Genomic DNA, 22,582 nt, shown 5'->3' with positions numbered 1-22,582 from the left:
GAATGGAAATGGAATTGGAACCCTTTTGTTAATTGAAATTATTTGTTTGTTGATTTAGATGTCGTCGAATTGGTCATCATCGGAAAATGGCAATGAAGATTCGTTGCGGGAATGCTATTGTGGTATGAAAACATACCTAAGGACTTCATGGACGGATAAAAATCCGGGAAGACAATTCTTTGGATGCACTCAATACGGTAAAGGCCAACATTGCAAGTATTTTGAATGGTTTGAACCACGCCTTTGTGAACGTGGCGGCAAGCTTGTATTTGAAATGAGGGTGAGGATTAAGGCCATGGAAGATGAACGTCGGAAACAAGCGAAAAAAGAGAAGCGATTAATTGTTGCACTTTTGTTAGGTTTTATGTGTTAGTTTTAGATTACCTTTGTTCATGTAGTGAATGCTTTTGTTGTATGTCATTAGTTGTAATTTTATTTCATGAACCTTAATGATGTAAAATGTCACTACTTGAAATTGGTATATTTCATGAATCTTAAGGATGTAAAATATCACTACTTGAAATTGGTATATTTCATGAACCTTAAGAATGTAAAATGTCACTACTTAAAATTGGTATTATCAAAGGTTGTATGTGATGAGAATACTGTTAACCACTAAAGGAAAGACCTATTTGACATACTCATAGTAAAAGGCCGACAATCACTTATGGAAAATGCTTGAGAAAGTTGGTTTTGGGTGAAGTTTTGATAGAGTTTGATACATTGTACAATCTTCAGCTTTCAAATTCATACATACAAACCAATTAACATCTATATTCTCTAAATTCTAAGAATAACATCCAAAGAACAAAGATCAAAATAATCCTTTTGGTCATTCTCTGAGTTAAACACATCACATTAATGTCAATAGAATCCTTAATACATCATACATCAACAAAATACCATTATACACCAATAAAACAGCATCGTGTGGTTACTGACAAAATACTCATATATATCAACAAAACACCACACCATCCGTATAGTTTTTTACAAAATACCACAATACATCATCAAAACACCATCGTATTGTTCCTGACAAAATACCACCAAACATCAACAAAACAATAACATAAGCATTCCATCATTATACTTAATCAGAAAATATGTTACTCCATTCCTGTACCCCATCATGGTGCGAACCCCTAGCAGTTGTGATAGTACCCTGTAGGAAAAACAACACATGAACATTATACTCAATCACAAACAACAAAACACATCAAAAAAAGTTTTCCCCTTCCCCCTAAACACTAAAACCCTTGAACAGCAACTATGATGAGATCCAACTCAAAGAAAATAAATGAAAGATCCAACATAGCATTGAACTCAAAATCAATATGGTCAAATAGATCCAACCAATACCCCATAGCCGAAATTGGTGAAATTAGTTCCTACCACTTCACTGTGCTGACTAGGCTGCCATGTTACGTTGGATGTTCCAGTCGCATTTGGTTCGGAGACTACATCATTACTCACATTCCCCTAAATGAGAAAAAATAAAATAAAATACAACGTTTCAAATCAATTAGTATTATCCAATATAGTAAAAAGATCAACAAAAGTTGTCCTTACAGTTCCTACCACTTCACTGTGCTGACTAGGCTGCCCCGTTATGTTGGTTGTTCCAGTCACATTTGGTTCCGAGACCGGATCATTACTCACATTTTCCTAAATGAAAAAACAATATACATCAACAAAGGATTAAGACAAAGAGTTGAATATGTTAATATATAAATGATTTAGCAAAACAATAATCCTTACAGTTCTTTTCTTTTTGGTCGGTTTCTTCTTATATGTCCGACGGTTAGGCCTCAATGGCTCATGACATGACCTGACATTATGGCTAAGTAACTCACAGTTCCCACACTTAACATCATACCCTTGCCTTGTAACTTTATACGGATGTTGAGGCTCATCCGCATCTCTTCTCCTAGCTTTTTTAGGGCGTCCGGGTTGAGTTCTCACCAATAGTGGTAGAATGGTGTCAACAGTAACTTTTGGCCATTCCTCAGGCCCAGGCATTGGATGGATTGAAGGAGCATATGCTTTCTTGTACATATCATACCGGTAGCACGCATGCACAAAGTCTTCTAGATTACACCGATCAGCGTAAATGACAACACATGCATGAGGACACGGAATCCCATTAAGCTGCCATCTACCACAGCTACATGTCATTGTCTCAATATTAACCACCCTCCTTGAACCGTATCAGTTCTCTACCTCAAACGCTGCCCCATCTCGCCATTCACAAATGTAGTTTCTTTGTAGATCTTTAGACCGCTCTAGCTTTTTTCGGATCTTTGGACAAATCTCATTAGTGGCTTGACTTGCTCATTCTCTTTTAGTATGGTATCTATTCATCAACTGTCTCCTAATTATCTCCAACATGGTTATGAGTGGCTTGTCTCTAGCATCCTTAATCCATGAATTAAAGGACTCAGCAATGTTATTGGAGATCATATCAGTTTTGGCACTGGTTCCAAATGCATGCCTTGACCAACTTCTAGGATCAATTTTTTCCAAATAATCGAAAGCTTCTTCACTCATACCCTTAATCACATTGAGGTGCTGTTTGAAATCCGATTGTGGCTCTAGCAGCTCTAAACAATTCATCCTTAAATGCTCTTCATTTCCACCCTTTCTTCTTGCAATTAGCATGAAGATGTCGGATACAAAACCTATGTTCAACCCCAAGGTACACAGTATCAAATGAATCCGTGAGACCCTGCAAAAGAGACAAATATATCACATTAGCATAGTAACTTTTTTCAAAAAACATGCACTTCAAAAAAATGGTTTAAATATATCACCTTTTGACGATCAGACATAAATACCCATCCACGCTCTTCGATAGGGCCAAGGAAATCAAGGAGAGTAGCCATAAACCATGTCCATGAGTCTCTACACTCGGATTCTACAACGGCATAAGCAATTGGGTACATGTCATCATTTCCATCCCTGCCTACCACACACAATAACTATCCCCATATGGACCCTTCAAATGGCAACCATCCAATGCAATCATCGGCCTACATCCAGCAATCATGCCTTTCTTACATGCATCCAAGCATACAAACATCCTATGGAAATGATTTCCGTTTTTTAACAAACCACGCATGCTGCCCTGATTCCATTTGTGCACAGCTGCAGCATAGTCCCGACTGTTTTGGTAGTGCTCAACCTCACTCCCATACACCTTCATGGCAATCGTCTTGGCTCGGTAGTTAACCCATTTTGAAATTTTAATATTGTAGTCCCTCTTAACTTGCTCTCTCAAAGCGTGTACAGTCCATGTGGGATCGTCTCTAAAACTCTCAAGATATTGCTCGGCGATCCAATGCATGCTGGCTTTTTTGTTCTCATGATGGGTGCCACAGTTGTGCGTAGGGACAAATGTTTTAATTTCAAATGCATCTCGTTTGTTTGACTGCGATAAATGATTCCGCCAACCACACTTCAATTTGCACACCGCTGTCACCCGTATTTTATCATTGTGTTGGTACACAAAATCAAACCCATTCTGAATGGCGTAATTCTTAATGGCAGCCTTAAACATTGTTGTAGCTAGAAATCAGAGCCCTTTTTCCATGACTATTTTGCCTTTCAAATCATGTTTAGTGAAGTCCCGGTATCTAATCTTCTTCTTACGCCTCCCCTGAGTTTGAGAAGCATTCACATCGCCAAAATCTGATGATAAACTCTCCATCTCCCGCTCACTATCAGCGGAATCAGATAAGATGGCATCCTTGTCATGTGCATTGGAGAATGCACCAACCCCAAACCAATCAAATTTTTCATGAGTATCCTCTTTACTTTTACCTCTCCTAACTGATGTATAAAGATCTTCATCCTCAGCATCAGTTGTCTCATATCTAGATAAATTTTCATCCGATTCATCAACTTCATAATTAGGATCGTCAGATTCATCATATGTGTCCTCGCCAACCCCTTTTCCAACATAAACATCTCCTACATCTCCCTCATCCCCAACCCCTTCAACCTCTCCAACCCCTTTTTCAATATAAGCATCTCCTACATCTCCCTCATCCCCAACCCTTAAAATCTCAACATCAGCTGGTTGTTCGGTTGGGTCGATTATATCAGGCACATCGGTTTCGTGATCGACGTATAAGTGCAAGACGCTTCTATTCTCCGCTAGTATCCGATCGATCAAAGTTATAATATCACTATCATTACGGATGTGACTAAGGCCATTGACTGACCACTCGTCATCAAGCTTATACCAATAATCACCACGATTCTTGTACCCCAACTCATGTAGCTTACTTTCCCAAACCGTAATCGATAATACATCTTCGTCAATCTCTCCATTGTCATATATCTCACCTCCGACATAGCACATGCGTAGATATTCGAGGTGACTACCGTGGTGAATGAGAACTCTTACCATTTCTGTGACAATATAAAAAATTAACATTAGATGATTAGGATTCGTTATACATAAACCAGAATGAAACTCAACTCTCACAATGAAAAAGATATCTAACCAGAATGAAAACAAGCTACTTTTTTGGCAATGCTAAAAAAAGTTCAATTTATTCCCAAATGATCAATTATTCAATTTATTTACGAGTTCAATTTATTCAATTTATCATTAAGAGTTCAAATTGTAATAGACTTAAGAGTTGTATAGATAACTTAAGAGTTCAATTTATCTATAAGCCTAAAAATGAATATGGTTTTTACTAAAGAATTCCTTTTGGGGTATTACAACTTTTATTATGATTATAACAAATTGGGTTGGGTTGGGTTGTTGTAATAAATTATGGTCTAGTTGGGTTGTTGTAACATATTAGGCTAGTAGTTGTAACTGAATCTAGTGGGTTGCTCATTAGGTTGTCTATAAATAGCCCAACTCTATCTTGGAATATTCAATCAGAACCTTTGAGTTGTAATAGTTAGCTTAGTCTTGTAGCTTGTTAATGGGCTATTGATCATCTCGAATTGATCTTATCCATTGTAATCAATTTCATTCCAATACAACAATTCATTATATTCCATAATCATTCCATCATTTACTTAGCAAAAAATAATGCCAAGGAACAATCACCCAACCATTGTATTCAATAAGTAATGGACCACACACTATTGTATTTTATGGACCACACAGTATATAGCCAAGCATGAAGACAGAGAAAGGGCTAAAACAAACCCCACCATCCTATGCATGCAAACAAACAAATGGGTAAAACATGCCCCACAAATGGCACCAAGAGATATAAAAAGAACCAACAACCCTAACTTTTTAGGAACCCACTGTCTCCAACATCTATTTAATCTCAATAGTGGCCGATCTATCTCCGACCCATCTATCTCCAACCCATCAAAACAGGCTAATCAGAAATTTCAAGGACGATCGGAAAAAGTTGCTTACCTCAGATGGTGAAATATGTGATTACCGGCGTGACTCTTGAGGAAGAGATGGGTGGTGACCGACCGACGTGACTCGTGGGTGGGTGGTCGGCGTAACTGGTGAGGAAGGAAGAGGGAGTGTCGTCGGGTGATGAGAGTCGGACAGTGGGGAGAGCGGATGGGAGGCGAAAGAAGGGGGAGGGTGGGTTAAGTTTGGAGGGGGAAAAAAAAAAAAAAAACCCTAGAAAGTTATTGTAGCTAACGTGGAAAAAATGACACGTGTGTCGTATGTGTACAACCCAAAACCGATGTGTTAAATCAAAAATTTGTGTTAATTTTTTTTTTTAAAAAAAATTACACGTGTCGACCTCTGATTGGTTATGACGTGGCGGGATAACGGCAACTGTTAAAATGGCTGACAGAAAACACGTTCAGGGACCTATTTGTTATAATAGTTTACAATAGGGATCCCCCATTTAATTTTGTTACCGCAGGGAGTTATTTGCAATTATAACCAACCACATGGACCAATGGTGCAATTTACCATATTTCAGACATAAAAAGTAATACTAAAATACTATTATAGTTTGCCAGTTGTCGAAACAGAGTAAAGGAGCGTAGGCGAAGTAAAAGTAGCGAAGCAAATACTACTGTCTAGAATCCATGGATCTCACCATATTAGAGACCCCATTTAGATTTTGATAGCAAAAACCAACACTAATAGATCGTGATTGGACATGAATCATATTCATTTCATGACTAGAATTTAAAATTGATATATATTTAATGGTATACATAATCTTACATTATTTAAATTTTTAAAAAGAACTTTGCCAATGCATAAATCGTTAGAACAGTATCCATTTTGTTTTGTTTGAAATGTAGAGTATCATATTCCATCTAGATCACGGGCTTTTAGAATCAGCCAATAAGCCTTTCTCCGGAGAGAGCATAAAAGAGGATGATATGAGATTCTAGCATTTAAGAGCTTTTATTAATAATCGTATTTTCTGCTAGGCAGATTTTAGAGAGAGCCTTAAGATGGATTTAAACTTTTGCAGCATAACTTCTGAGATCATTGGTTTCCAGTGGCATTGCTGCGTTGTCAAATCTTACAAGCAGGCTGTGATGAGAGGAAGAGCAAGACATTCTTCTTTCGTCTCTGCAAATCGGCAATTTGATTGGTAAATCTCGTTAACTTTTCCAAATAAGTCTCACCCACAAAGGACGATTCGATGGGCACTGTAGTCTCAATACACAATAGATTGAGCAGAGGGAGGTCGAAAGAACATGGGACTACAGACTAACAAAAGTCCCCATGCATTTCCAGATTGCTGAATGCCATGTCTAGTTCACAGCTTCAGGTCTTCAACTTTCCTCAATGAGTTCTGTTAGCATGCCTTTCTCGAATGAAGTTGGCATGTTTATAAACGTACCTACGGGCTTTCACAATACTTGTAATGACTAACCAACCATGTACATATATTGCAACAGGTCTTCAAACCAAAAGGCATGCCATGTCAAAATAACTAAACATGTATACCATCCGACAACAAAAGAATGCAACTAAACATGTGACGAATTCGTTATATTGTAAAACTGCAACGGGGAATTTTTGCCCCCACCAAAGTCAAACCACTCCGAGGCCTAGGCCGGCTTTTTACGTTAGTAGAGTTAGATCTGTCAAGGCAGTGAAAAACTCAAAAAGGAAAAGGGTCAGATTCCATCTATTTTATCTCGTGTAATTAGGAGCAACACATTGGGGACATCTGAAGCATCTGTCTGCCAATTTGATCATTTAGAGCATTCGGCCAAAAAATCTATTATCCATAGCGTGTCTTCATGTCATTACTTGTAGACTCGCAACTTAGTTCACCTGCTGACAACAAAAATATATACAACAAAACAATCGATCAGTTAATACAGATTGCAAGCACCCAAAAAGTAACAATGTCAAGCGTTCATTACTTTGTAAACCTTAGTGAAAGGGGGACAAAAAAGAATAAAAGAAGCATTGAAAAATACCAACACCATGATATCAGATGATTAAACTGGGAATAGGCATGCATTCAACCCACTACTAAATTTAATTTAATTTTCTGCTTGACAATTTTGAAATCAGGAATTCGAAGCCAATATCTATGCTGCCTGGGGGGATTAGAAGACATTTCAAAGTGGGACATCTGCTAAGCACAATTTTCAGAATCAGAAACCTAAAGTATTAAGAGGTGAGAGGAGGGGAGGGAGTGGGTAACAGAAAACTATTTGTTTCCATGTGGAATTTAAACGGCATATGCTTCTGCGCGAAAAATAAAAGAAGCAAAGGTAACACGCAGAATCTGTACCACAAACTATGCAGTCAACCCCAAAACAAAAATATATTCCAAAAGTAAACAAAAGTTTTGTACTTACCCATTGGCAACCAGACCGTATATCTTTAAGGAGTTGTGTCTTTAAGGAGTTATGATTCTTCATCAGGCTGTCCAACGAGGCCGGTTATGGCTTATGAGTCAGTCCACTCCTCTCAATACAGTGCCACCAAATCACACAAGATTATTTTCACTTTATCTTTAAGCATTGCCAGCTATGCAAAAAGTATCCTTCCGACAAGACTCACATCCCAAATGTCCTGTTGTAGAGATCACCAGAACTGGGCATCCGATATTTTGAATCTTCATAACCAGTGTAAAATTTATTATATCCCAGTCTATCATTTCTTAGGAGCTCTGCCATACCCAGACTATTTCCACCTTGAACTTCATTCCAACTGTCCCAGTGACCATTAGACATAAGCGCATTTCTAGACTGTTGGAGGGACAGCTGTGCAGCAAAAGGGGATAGGTTGCTCACTTGTGATTGATCCACAAGCCTTGAAGAAAGGCCATAAGAATCACTTCGATGAGAAAAATTATCCCCAATGTCAGCAAATCTCATGTTCTGCTGTGGGGACAGCGATCTTTGCATCAATAGTTGTAATCTGGCATCATTCTCAAAGGGGCTTAATTGTGGAGGGAAATTTGATCTCACGTCTAAGCCTGGATTGTTAAGCCCCCCTTGAAGTCTCCCTTTACCAACTGCCAAAATTGCAGGATCCATAAACTCAATCTCCCCAGCATTACCAACATTTCCAGTGGGCAGTGCCTGATACGAATTTCTCAACAAGGAGGACGTGTCAAGCAGATGACTCCCTGAGAAGTAAAATAGAAAATAAATATCTCATCATTTTGAAGATAGAATATATAGATGTAATGATCTAGGAAAAATATCAGGATAAACAGCATGGTAACTAACCAGACATGGGATCAAAAGCCTGGTCCACTCTCTCATTAGAGGAAAAACCTGGGGGCGGTACCCTGCTTGGCACAGAGAATCCAGGAGGGGCTGAAATTTGTGCTCTTGAAACACCTGATAAACATTGGTACTAAAAAGATGAAGAGATGGATAGGCACCAAAATTACAACTATGGATGGTGGATGCAAAACAAATATGCAGTCCATTTAAATTTTGGCAAGATCATAAGCCACTGGAATTTAACCCATCCACCAGCAGTTAAAGAATAAAAAGAAAAGGAATGAAAAACAACTGACTGCAACAGTAATTTCTAAATCCAGGATTACTAACACTCTTGTCCATTGGCCTCAGACAGGTGGAACGCATGCCTTTCCAAGCAATGAGTATTTGAACTCAGCCCCCTATGTTGTGAGTGGTAAGTGGAGTCTTATAGCCTTGTTTCATTCCAATTCAATGAAGTCAAAAAAAGTGACTGCTAGTGAGGTTTCTTAAAAAACTTTTTTTCCACCTCTGCATTTGACAGCGAAGGGATCTGGGGAAATCCATCCAGATATTTGGAAGTTGACATGTATGACAGCCCGTGTGCATGTCAAAGCACAACAGGCATTTCTATGACATAAATATCGACAAGTGTGTCCAGAATTGAAAGTCTATATGCTAGCAAAACTAGTGGTACAACAATGACCACCTAACATAATTGCATGCCATTAATCAAACCATAATGTATAAGAGAGTCCTCCCCTAGATCTTCTATAACATAATTCAACAAGAGGGACAAAACAGGAGTTCCAAATGCTATTTCTCTTCCTTTCATTTTAACTTCGGGCTTTGTCATTAAACTATGTTCCACCCAAAAACAGCAGACAATATGGCGAAAGTAATGTTTAATCAGCTACAGACCACACACCAAATAAAAACACCTTCAACAAAAATCAATGACTGAAGCACATCGTTATTGAGCAGCAGACACCTAACCAACTTGCTTTACCAGCCACCCCAATTTCAAATGTAGGTAAGAACCAAAGAAGCTTATGACAAACATATATTATGAAAATCAGCATCTAGACTCATACTCATCTCTGTGTGTATCTCAGAGCATGGTTAGAATAACAAGCTATCAACAAAAGTGTAACCGTATGCTTATAACATTCAACCATGGCAATCAACAAAAAATTAAATAAAACTGGAAGCTGCAATTACATAACTAAAACCCCCCAACATAAAATCATAGAAAGTAAAACAAAATTTTAAGAAACTAAACAAGACTCACCAGAAAGCTTATTAGAAGAGATAATGGGATGACTGTTAACAAGATTTTCAGATTCTTCAAAATTTCGGAAGGAGAAACCATTGCCAATGCCGAGTTTGTCCATATACAAATCTCTTTCAGTGAAATCCTGGCCGAATGAATGGCTCTTTTGGAATTTCTCAATGGCATTTAAAGATGGATGTACATCGTACGCTGGACTTTTCGATTCTTCCTGTCTTGCAAAAGAGAACCTGGATTGATTGTTATTTTGTACTTTCCAGGAACTTGATATTTTGCCAGAAGAACCAGACTGTTCATCATTTTCACCAAACAACTTAGCCAGATTTTGAGGGGATGCCAACGACTCATCCCATGAGTCAAAGTCCAAGGACAGTATATTTGAGATTATGCTGCTCTCTCCTTTATCTACAGCAGCATTGCTATCACCATTAGCTGTATCACCCAGGAATCGTCCCATTTGCTTCCCTTTCTCTTCATTTGGAAGCAAAAAGGAATCCTCCAAGGTCCTACCCGAACCAGAGGCACTGCTGACCAAGTTCTCAGGGAAACCGTTGGACATCACTGAAACACCAGATGAATGTAGAAGCGAACCGTCGCTAACTCTATTATCCATATGTATTGGATGATCAGCATTTAAACTAAGTGCACCATAAGAATCACTATATTGCAAAGAGTTAGACCTTGAAACATGGAGCAGATTAGACGAATTAGTCAAATAAGAAGACCTACTTATAACTTCTGGATCCTTGAGTCGTTGACTATCAAAAGATATGATATCATCTTCCACTCCAGAAGATGTATCCTTTGTTGTTTGAGCATGTGAATCTGATCTCCAGTCACATTGCTCTCTTGATGCATATACCCCATTGATTGAATTAGTTTTCCCAACTGTTGTGATTGAATGTTCTCTATATTGCGCAGCATAATGTTTCTGTAACCCTTGATTTCCAGGTGCTTTAATCAAGCCGTGATCAGAAAGTGAACTATTTGGGCTGACCACACCAGAATGTTCATCTTTAGCAATTCTATCAATGCTTATTGATGACATATCAGAGCACAAGTTCTGAATCTGTCCATCACTATCAACCCTTGATTTTTCAGGAACAGAACCACAAGACTGCCCAGTGTGATAAGCAGAATTTGTAATCTCTGCTGGCATACTAATGCCTCTATCATTTTCCTTAGATGCTGGTGAACACGATAATTCGCAGCTCAAAATTAAAGAAGCACGAGTTCCATCCAGTGTGGCAGATTTCTCAGATGGATTGGCTCGAGAATCCATACTAATATGCTGTTTCAAAGATTTCAATGATTCCGGTTTACTTTGGGGGTTCATAGTTTGAATTTCTTCATTCAATGTAGGCCTCTTTCCAGCATCACCATGCAATGACGAAGCCCGAGTTGTCCCTGCAACTCCGGATGAAAATTCCAATGTACTAACAACTGTGTCAGGTTTCTGCTTCAAAGGACCATTTGGACATGCTATACTGGCCGCTTGTGGCTGGCCATTTGAAGCACGCATTCCCCTGGTAGAAGTAATAGAAAATTTAAGACTAGCAAACATCAGCAACAAAATTAAAGGAACATAGAAAATTTGCATACCACGAGGCTGCAGCAGGAAGAGAAATGGATCTACCAGAACTTCCATTTGGTGGAGAATCTCTAACAACACTTGCAGTACTCTGCTAGATAAATGTAGCCATAACATTAAAAACATAGATGCTAATGTAATCATCACAATAATGACAGCTAAATATCAATAATTCTATAAATTAGAACATTTATTTCACTAACTATAGTTCCACGAATCCCAAGCAAAATCAAACATCCAACTCTTACGTTCCCTGGACCTACTTACCAAAAAAACATTCTTATGTTGCCTGGACCTATGTTCAGAGGAGAGTCATAAATCTCAATCATAAAACTTGTTATCTGACTATCACGAATGCTGTATATAAATTATGCACTAAACATATATGATTCCTTAATTCTGGCCCAACCATCATACAAAATAAAATAGCATCCTCATTCTTATCCAACTGTACACGTACTCAGGTATGAGTGCGTCTAGCTGATGATTCTCTTGATAAGTCATTTTCAATATCAATGAGACAACAGTCCAACACAGAAGTAAATTTCAAAAAAATACAGAGACGCACGCAAATAATGAAAAATCACACTACATGAGAAACCATAACTCTGTTCCTCGGTCATACAATAAAAATTGGCACTATTCCAACAATAGGCTTGCCGGACACATCCCATACACCAATATCAATGACATCATGACATGCGACTGAAAGCAGTACTTTCACAAGTATAGAACAGTCTGCCTAACATAGCTCGAAGCAATAATGAGAATAACAATAAAGAAAAATGCTGATTTATGACATCTTGTCTTACACTAGTATTTTTAACAATTGGCTTTCCAGCGGAAGCAGAACTGTTATTGCAATAATCATCTGCTGGTGGTGGCAACATATTCCCCGAACGCCGTTGCATATTGTTTGCAGCACCAGTAATTTGTTGAACTCGACTCCTTTAAAAACACTATGCAAGTTAATTGATTATGCAATGAAGGCACCGCATAACTATCAAGCAGCACAAAACAGTAAATTGATTCAAAAGACTTTGCAAAATGAAAACCCAAATGCATATAATATCAACTTTTCAAATCCATTTTTAACTTTTCTAACGCATTGAAACTCCAACTTCATATGCTACTTTTAACTTCTAATTTCTATTCAGTTGTATAAATGACATCTTGAATTTAAGTCCTCCAGAATTGCAATCTCATTTTAGCCATACTACCTTCCAATGGTGTCAATAAACAAAATCCAGAAATCGTCTAAGCATTCTTATCTTTCTGATAGTTAGGTTTCACATATACAGAGAGCACTATTTGGTAAGGTTTTCAACTTAATTAGACGGAGCTATAGGATGAGGCAAGAGACAATATTTCTTTCTAAACCAACGGGCTTATAACCAATTGCATGTGACATCCATTTTGCCTTGTTAATCAAATTTTCTATCAAAAGGAGATAAGAAATCACAATTAGTACACTTGCACTCAATGAACTCTTACTTTAGTATCCTCACAAAAGCACAAGATGATGAACATTCCCAAAATGTTGCAATAGGTAATAACGACAGTCTCTAAGAAAAAAATATGTGGTACAAAATTATCAATATACCTCGTATATGCTGAAATTATTTCATCTTTAGAAAAACTATCTTCTTGTGGACCAATCTCATGCAAATAGAGACAATCAGGATTGCTGCAAGGCTGCACCAAGTAGATGTGCCATACCCAATAAGATACATTGAATTTGGCTCAAGCAACAACTAAAAACAATTCATAAGACTGAATAAACAAAGTGACAACGCATACCACATTTCTGAGCCAAGCATGACAATACTTTGTGGTTCCAAAACAAGCCCTGACACACACTCCACAAGTTATTCCACTTGAAACTAAAATGGTTCACGCTCATCCAACCCATTGATGAAAGAAGTACTTTTAAACAGACATCAACATGCATTTACCTTAAAGATCTACCATCCAAAAGAAACCCATGTACATTTTGAATACAACGAATCGCTTCCTCCTCTTTTGAGTAGGTAATATATCTGAGTCCATTAAAATTTGATAAGGATCAGAACCAAAAAAACATTACCATTTAGTGAGAATAATACTACTGATAACTATGAAGAAAGGTAAGCAAACCAAGGAAACAAATTAAACTCAAAACCCCATGAAACAGGAGACTTGGAAAATGAAGAGGGGAAAAAACTACAAAAAGCATAATAAATTAAAGACAGACAAATAATAGTAAAAACGTATATGATTAAATTCAAAGAGCACTTGTACTTTAGACATAAGCATTAGTGAAAAAGAAAAATCCTAATGCACAAAGCAGAAGGTTTCTTACTGTTGAGTAACCAAGCAAAAACAAACGTTAAGAAACTTACACACTACATGTATTGTTTGGAAATTGTTGAATTACACCAGCTGCTGTTCGAGACATGGACACTTTTAGAACCTTACCATACTGACCAAAATATTCACGGTGCTGAAGAAGCTGCATAAAAAAAATAAAAAAAAATAAAAAAAAAAGGTCATGTACTCCTTTGAATAACTCAACCAAACATACGCATATGACACACACACATAGAGAGAGGGACTACATCTTCATCTGCCAGATTAAGAGGCAAGCCAACTATGTAGACAAGGTTCCGTTGAATCACTCGAACACTACTGAGTTGTTTCCGTCCCTCGGATGATTTGGACTTTGCCTTCTGGCCCTTTTTTCTCTCCACATTAATTTCGGCCGCCAACCTGGGGAAGAAATAAAAATAAAAATATAATCAAAACAAAAGACATACACTAATAACGATTCCATGCCAGCATCATAGGCCATTCCTAGAATAACCACCTGGCAGAGTCTGCCATCCCAACGATCTTTTCCTTGTCATAAGGAGCACGACATGCAGGACACCGCCCCTCTGTCTCATCCTTTTCAGCCATACCCAATATGTGATGCCAGCACCAAACACATATCTGTGAAGATGTGAACAAAGATTCAGCATAGAATTAATAAACACAACTACTAATGGAGATTTCAAAAATAAATAAGATGGTTGACACCAAGAATTTTTTATCCAGGGATAGTTATTTAACAAAATAACACGTTTACCAATCTTCCTACTGCAAGAACTACAAAACAGCAATCATAGTACCACCTTACAAGATAATGGATAAAGTGCAAGAGATTATTCAAAATCATCAGATAGCGGGGAGAAGGAAATAATTCCACTGGTTCTACAGGTAACGTGCTGCTAAAAGGTGTGCTAGGTTTTGTATGACCATGTAATAGTGATACACATGATTAAACCTTTGATGTGACCAAGGTTCAGAAAAAGTAAAAACAACTCAATATACTAGTTAGAATAAGGACTTGAATAAGTAATGTTAATCTACTTGAGCCAAAAGCCTTCTCCTAACAAAAATAATAAATAGTCCTCTCATACCTCGTAACCGCATTTGCATGGCTTCAACTGCTGATCAGTCAAATCCATCTCTTCAGCGCAGAGAGGACAAGTCTTTTCTCCTTCGTCACTCATGATTGCCTTAAAGAATCCAGAGAAAGCACAACACAAAATTATAATGTAGAACCAATATCCAGTTCACAGGCACGCCCACACCAAATACTGCAACCAATATGCTTGAAATTGCAATATTAAAATCCTTAAAGATTGTTTTGGTAGACGATAACAATTGCAAATGAAAAGCTTTGAAAAGACCAATGTCAGTCTTCTGCTTTTCAAACACGAAATGACATTAAACATACAATCAGATTCTCGTTTCCCTTTCCTATTAATAGAATTGGAAAGTAAAGAAAGATAATTTTGATAGCTTGAAGTTACCAACGCAGACTACCCATAATGCAATAACAATTTAACAGAAACCCCACTTCCTACCTTACATGTTCTACATTCGCATTACATATATTGCAACAAAGAAAAGAAAGATATTACTAAGACCCCCCAAAAATAAAAATAAGAAGTATAAAGCATCCAATCTGCAAAATACTACTCACGCTTCTCTGCCAAAACCTCAAATTCAAATCCTAAAAGCCCCATCCGTTCAAAATATCGGCATTTTGCGATTAATTTCCAAAATCAAATATTGACCAATAATCCAGAACTCAATCTAACAAAAATCGCCACCAAGACACCACAGATCATTCAAGAGAAAAATCGAACAGAATAACTTCACCTATTGGTCATATTAAATTAATTAATAAAAAATTCATGACCGACGACCTAATCAAAATCGTTGACATGCAACACACAAAATCGGAACCAAACATGCAAACCAACCCGAATCGGGAGGTCCTCGTTCCACACAAATTTTCCTAATTTCCGAAAAAGAAAATGACAAACAAAAACACGATTGAGGGTTTTTCAACGAAAAAACGGAAAGAAAAATTAGGGATCTCAGAAACACAGAGAAGGATCGACAAATTTAGGGTTTGAAATTTGAGCTCCAAGAACTTACAGTTGGGGTAGGGATCGAGAAGAGGAAACGAATCTGCCTGAGGATGAGATTGTGTGAGAAGCGCACGATAGAGAAAGAGAGAACCACAAGAGACGGCCTTTTAGAGAGAGAGAGAGAGAGAGAGAGAGAGAGAGCTACTCTTGTTTGGATGGCTTTTTTGGCTGCTGGCTTTTCCTTCTCACTGCGTCGCTGTCATTAAATATTATAGACTTCCAGTGAATGCCCTTGGATTTTGTGTTAATTGCAGCTGTGCCACCCTTCGCTTTTTGTCCCTCTGTTCCGGTTTTGTCCAGTTCGGGAACTGGGCTCAACAGTTCCGGATCCTCTCCGTTCCGTGTCTTCGTGAGTTCCTTCTGTCGCTGCACCGATGTGTGCCACGTCAGTCGTAATTTGATCCCACGACAGTACGTGTGTATTTGCCTAACACTCAAATCATAAAATCTTACGCTGCAATATTAGAGAATCGGTTCCCATAAAAGGTTCAAATTTGAGTTCGGACAATTTGACTACATGAAAATTGAGTCCCCATAGTATAAATAAAACAATGAAAGTATACATAGAATACAAATTTATACACGTTTCAAAATATATTTTTTTGGACACCTTAGTGTGTCTAGAGTCTTAAATAACGATTTCAAAATATAGTTAATCAAAATGTAATTCTAAATATACAATAAAGGATTTGATAAAAAAAATGCACTTTCAAACAAAATATCTTTTACAATTTTTGTTTAAAAATATACTTTTTAACGTACGAAATTACAATCCAAACGGACTGAGGTGGGGTATGTTTGGCAACAACTTCTACTTTTTCTTATTTTATTTTCACATTTTTCAAAAATAATTAACATTATAGCGTTCTAACATTTTTTTTATTTTTTATATCACATCAATAATATTTTATTGCTATTCAAATAAAAAATGAAAAAATTAAGATTTAATCTCCCAAACTGCTAGCTGTATTGATGTAGTTTCACGAATTGCTAACGCTTAGACTCTAGGCCCTCAAACTACCAAAAAGTTTTAAAAAGGCATATTTTTGTCGAAATATGCCTATAATACTCTTACCACTTGTCATTTTTCAATTAAAAAAATTTAAAAAAAAAATTAAAAAACTAAAAAAAAAACCTAATTTTTTTAGTTTTATTTTAAAAAAAAAAAAAAAAAAAAAGAAGAAGAAAAAAAGAAAATGGGTGTTTTTGGGGTGGCCCTTGGGGAGGGGCGTGGCTTGCGAGCCACTCCCAAGCACCCATTTTCTTTTTCTTTTTTTAAAAAATAAAATTTTAGTTCCTTTTAGTTTTTTAATTTTTAATTTTTTATTACTTTTAATTGAAAAATAACACATGGCAAGGGTATTATAGATATATTTCGAAAAGAAAAAAAAATTAGTCTTTTTAAAACTTTTTAGTAGTTTGGGGGGCCAGAATTCAAGTGTTGACAGTTTCTATGGCTACTTGCAAAACGGCTGGCAGTTTAGGAGGCTAAATTATAATTTTTCCTAAAGAAACCCACACTTTTCTATGCAATTTTTTATTTTATTTTATATCACATCTATCACTTTTTACTAACTCAAAAATTCTTTCCTACCATTCTATTCTGTTCAATCACTTGCCAAACGTACCCTATTATCGAGTACGCTATCATGGATCCATTATTGCATTTTTAGTGAGATAATGAAACCAAAACACTCACTGTACCATGAACTATATATACACTCAATGAACGTCACCTAGACCAATTTAATTTTCTTTATTGGCCCTAGACCAATGTAATTAAGAGGTTCAATTAAATATATATTAAAAATATATATGTTCATGGTCTTTTCTAATTAAGGTTTAAATGTGTATTTTGTTTTTAGTGGATAAATGGGTATTCCATGTTACTAGATAAGAGCTGATTAGTGCAATGAAGCTTTTATTGTACACACTCTATGACATTGGGCGGGCCTGCGGAGGTATGCAAGGATGTGCGAACCCATTTTCATACATGTGAAATTCATCTCACATGCATATGAGACTCATTTCATATGTATTGGTCCTACACCAAATATAGTGGGTAGAATGAATAATGATAGTTGTACATTACTCCTACAACAAATGTACAACACCCCTTCACATGGGGTGGGCCCCACACACTGTGGGGCCCACCCCATGTGAAGGGGTGTTGTACATTTGTTGTACACTTGGTGTACAGGAATCACTTCCCAGGTAGAATTTGCTTTTGAAAATTAGATTGTATTACGTGAATGATTTTACAAACATGCAACGGAATAATTGTTAGGTTTTGAGATAACGACATTTTCAAACACAAAGTTTAGAATTAATTTCCGCTTATTTATTCATAATCAACCCTTAAATAGAAAAATACAACAACACCTAAGCAGAGTAAAACTCATTAATGAAGTAGAACTCTTACGCAACTTGAAGGTAAACTCCTACTAAAATAAGTGCACATAGTGCTTACACGACTAACTCTAACATAGATAACTACTCATTATTTAATTAAATTACTATTACTCTAAGCTAAGCTACTGCAAAGAAACTTATTCCTCCTCTTCTTCTCCTCCTATTTATCTATGAATTGGACTTTACAAGCCATAAAACTTGATGGATTGTGACAAAACCAATTTTTGCTATCTAGATTGGGATTGAAACCTCAAGAAACGTATCTAAAATCTTGGATTTGCTGTGGTTGGTAAGACAAAAGAAGCCCAAGGAAAAAAAAAAAAAATTTAACTCCCTTTCTCTCTCTCGTAACATGTAGTGGGCATGAATCTCCCCAACTATGGCTATAAATGATCCAATATGTTCACGAACAAGCTTGGGCTTTGTTCGTATAAATTCGGCTCAAGTTCGGTTTATTTAATATATGAGTTATTCGTGAACACAAAATTACATTTGATTATTAAATCAGACATACTCTTATTAACTCGACTCGACTCAATTAATTCTCATGAACATAGCTCGTATAAGTTTGGCTCAGAGCGTTAGCTCGTTCATATATCTTTGTACATACGCACACTTATTAATTAGTTAGTTAATATATGGTATATAATAAGTTTTTTTTTTTGTTTTAATAATTTTTTTTTCCTAAAAAACTAAATTTTTTTCAAGAAAAATAACAAAAATAAAAATAAAAACAAAAACGAAAAATAAAATTGAAAAACTAATGCAATCACTTTATTTTTATTTTCATTATTTTTAATTTTGTTCCTCTTTTTAATTTTATTTTCTGAAACAATTAATTTATTTTTATTTTTTTAGCTTTGTTTTTTAGTTTTTTTTTTCTTCGAATTTATAAGGATATTTTTGTCTTATTGGAATTTTTTAAAATCATTTTTGTCTTTTTATTGGCATTGAGGAGGATATTGATTTGGTAATTTAGGAGGAAAATCGACACAATTGATAGTTTATGGGACATTGACAATGGAGATGTAGTTTGAGAGGGGTATGTGTACTTTTTTCATAAATAATTAAGAGAAAATTGCACCATTGGTCCACGTGGTTGACCTAAATTACAAATCGCTTCATCTGGTATCAAAATTAATTCAGAGATCCCTGTTGTTGGGTTAATTTACAAATCGATTCCTGAAGTCAAAATTTCGTTAAAAATTTTGACTGATTCCGTTAGGCGCAACATCAGTGCCAATAAGATGGTGGCACCCCCAACCCCCAAAGGCATTTAGGGGTGGCCTTAGGACCACCCCCAGTGTGACGATCCATTTTTTTTTATACAAAATAGAATCATCACAGTGGCATGACGATTAGTCACTAAGCCAACACATAGTAAACATCCCATAATATGTACCTGGTATTTCAGAGTATAACATCTATGCAGCAAAAAACATTTATGCAGTAAAAATTAAATCTTATAAAACTATCAAATGTTAATTACAACAATAGAGTCATACAATAGTCTATCTATTTAAGGCTTAATCAAAATATTATACACATCAAGAATGGATATACAAAAATACATATCACATGCGATACAAGCCATATACAAAAGTATCTAAACAAAATACAGACTATCCTCAAGTCCAACACCTACAATTGTCGCGATAGGCTTCAGTCGTAGTATCCCAAATATATAGCCACAAGGTCCTCATCAACATCTGAAGTACCTGCAACCAAAGCATTCGCATTTACACGATTGTGGTGGTAGCCACGTTCGCATAGGTGAAAGTATGAGTTCACCAACTCAGTAGTATAATGCACATTGGTTTTCACAATGAGCCAATCTTTTTAATTTTACCGTATGTTTACAATAACAGCTATTTACTATTGTAGATGATAAGAGTAAACACAAGTATTCAATAACAAGAGTAATTTTACTATATTATACACGCATACATATATATATCAAGTGACTCAGCTATGCTCGTATACAAGTATTCTACAACTTCGAGAAACACATGCATACAAGCATCTTTAAGCATGCAAATCATTGACATCATAACCTGGTCATACAAGCATACAGATATTCCACAATTCCGGGGAATATAAGTATACAGGCACATCCAAACTAAACATCATTTAAATTATATGCAATCTAGTCGAATAAAAATATACATATGTTCTCTTCCATTAAGACTCATGGGCATATTAATACGTATAGCATGAAATCATCATTTTCAAATCATGTCATACATCACCATGCTATGCATGCTCATTATCCATTTTCATCTTGTTTCTGAAGTCAGAAGCATCAACTCACTGGTGCTAGGAGCATCAACTTTGGTTCTGCTATTTCTGAGGCTAGGAGCATCAACTCTAGTCTTACACTTGCTCTATCTATGAGGCGTCAACCCGCATGATTTGTTTCTTATACCAAGAGTATCAACTCTATAGTCTTACACTTACTCTACCCGTAAAGCATCAACCCACAAGATTTGTTTCCTATACCAAGAGCATCAACTCTATAGTTTTACTATTTCTGCAGCCAGAAGCATCAACTCTGGTCTTACACTTATTTCACCTATGAGACATCAACCCCAGGACTCATTCAGCGTTCATGATTTCGTTATGCTAGTGCATCAACACTATTTGTGCTCTGTGCCCATGTTATCACACACGCAAATCATATCATATTCAAATAGCATCATGTTCTTTCCATATTCTTCCCAACATATTATGAAAACTCAATTCACACAATGTTCCTCAAAACATTTCTCAATAAATATATATATATATATATATCATTTTCTTATCATAAAACACATTAAATTCTCAGTGAGTAAAATATTTACTTTGGCGGCTCGGTATAAGGCTTAAAGAAGAATCCTTAACGAAAGTCTTGCAATATATCGTTGCATTAATACGTTGCATGAAACATTAACAATAACATAACATTTATAACTCTAAACTCTTAAATAGCTCTTGAATTGCTCAAAGGCTATACCTATGGAAAACCCATAGAATTTCTAAGGTTCCATTCAACAACCCAATAACAAATAATATTAACCCATAAGATAATCTTACGTTTAGATACTTAAAACTACAATTTAAATACTTAAACCAAAAGTTAGGGTTTTAGGACCTTACCTTGAATTCATCAAAATGTGACTTGAAGCTTGGAGATCGTTTAGGATGCTCCAAAGTGCACAAAACCCAAAGGAAAATGGAAAGTTAAACTCAATATCTCAAGAATCAACCCAAAATCTATGGAGACAAGGGTTTTCGAATTTACCTCAAATCGAACAATAAAAACGTAGATCTTGCTTTGAGAATCACGTTTTTGAATTCGGATTTGAGATTGGAGGCTTGAATCTATTAGGATCTAGGGTTTTGTGGCAAAAACCCTAAGTGAGAGAATGAGTAATCGTGAAAACGTAGATATTGCTTTGAGAATCACGTTTCCGAAGTCGGATTTGAGATTGGAGGCTTGAATCTACCAGGATCTAGGGTTTTGTGGCAAAACCCAGAGAGAGAGAGAATTTTTCGAAAAATGGGCTGAGAGGCTCACTCAGAACATTTCAACACAAGCCTGTTCGGACACATTATTTGCTCGTCCAAACACGCATCTGATGATTCGCAGCCTAAAACTCACTGTTAGGCATGTTCGGATGCGATATTGGTCTGTCCAGACACGCACAAGGGCCGGGATTTACTGTGTCCGGACACAAGTCCAGCCTGTCTGGACATGCAAGGAGACTGAGACTTTCTGCCAAGTTTGTTCGTACACCGAAATGGATTCGTTTGGACACACTTCACAGAAAGTCACTACCGACTCACTTATTAACCCTTCTGGACCTAGAAATGGTTTGTCCAGACGCGCCACTGAGAAAACCACTTATGAGCACTTTCTAAGTGTTTTTTAAGTGTTTTATTCCCTCACTTTACCTAATTAATTGATTAATTAGTCAAATTCAAGTCTTTTAACACTTAATTTCTTGGACATTACACTCAAAGGCTGGGGGTGGCACGCGGCCACCCCCGACCACTTCTGGGGGTGGTGCGTCGCTACACCCATTGGCTGAGGGGTGGCCAAAGGGTTGGGCAGCCACTCATTTTCTGTTTTTAATTTTTTTAAAAAATAATAATAATTTTTTAAGTATTATTTTATTTATATTTTTTTATTTTGAT

At 36.6% G+C, this 22,582-nt stretch overlaps 1 protein-coding gene across 3 annotated transcripts; it reads right to left on the bottom strand.

Moving 5' to 3' along the window:
* Positions 1-6,831: 6,831 nt before the first annotated feature.
* Positions 6,832-16,154, bottom strand: LOC133877121 (uncharacterized). 3 transcript variants are annotated; one of them, XM_062315361.1, is made up of 14 exons: positions 15,999-16,154; positions 14,969-15,067; positions 14,374-14,498; positions 14,126-14,276; positions 13,910-14,019; positions 13,484-13,567; positions 13,329-13,377; positions 13,132-13,223; positions 12,341-12,476; positions 11,540-11,622; positions 9,938-11,463; positions 8,668-8,781; positions 7,789-8,564; positions 6,832-7,255 (listed from the first exon to the last, which is right to left on the bottom strand). In XM_062315361.1, the coding sequence occupies exons 2-13, from the start codon at positions 15,059-15,061 to the stop codon at positions 7,990-7,992; spliced, it is 3,138 nt and encodes a 1,045-aa protein (XP_062171345.1). In that variant the 5' UTR covers positions 15,062-15,067; positions 15,999-16,154; the 3' UTR covers positions 6,832-7,255; positions 7,789-7,989. The 3 variants fall into 3 exon arrangements, with proteins under 3 accessions (XP_062171345.1, XP_062171343.1, XP_062171346.1); XM_062315359.1 differs by having other exon boundaries at positions 6,832-7,252; XM_062315362.1 differs by having other exon boundaries at positions 6,832-7,252; positions 11,540-11,619.
* Positions 16,155-22,582: the final 6,428 nt, after the last annotated feature.

Source organism: Alnus glutinosa, chromosome 9 (genome assembly GCF_958979055.1).
Source record: "Alnus glutinosa chromosome 9, dhAlnGlut1.1, whole genome shotgun sequence".
NCBI lineage: Eukaryota > Viridiplantae > Streptophyta > Magnoliopsida > Fagales > Betulaceae > Alnus > Alnus glutinosa.
This window is presented reverse-complemented; position numbering and strand designations above follow the sequence as displayed.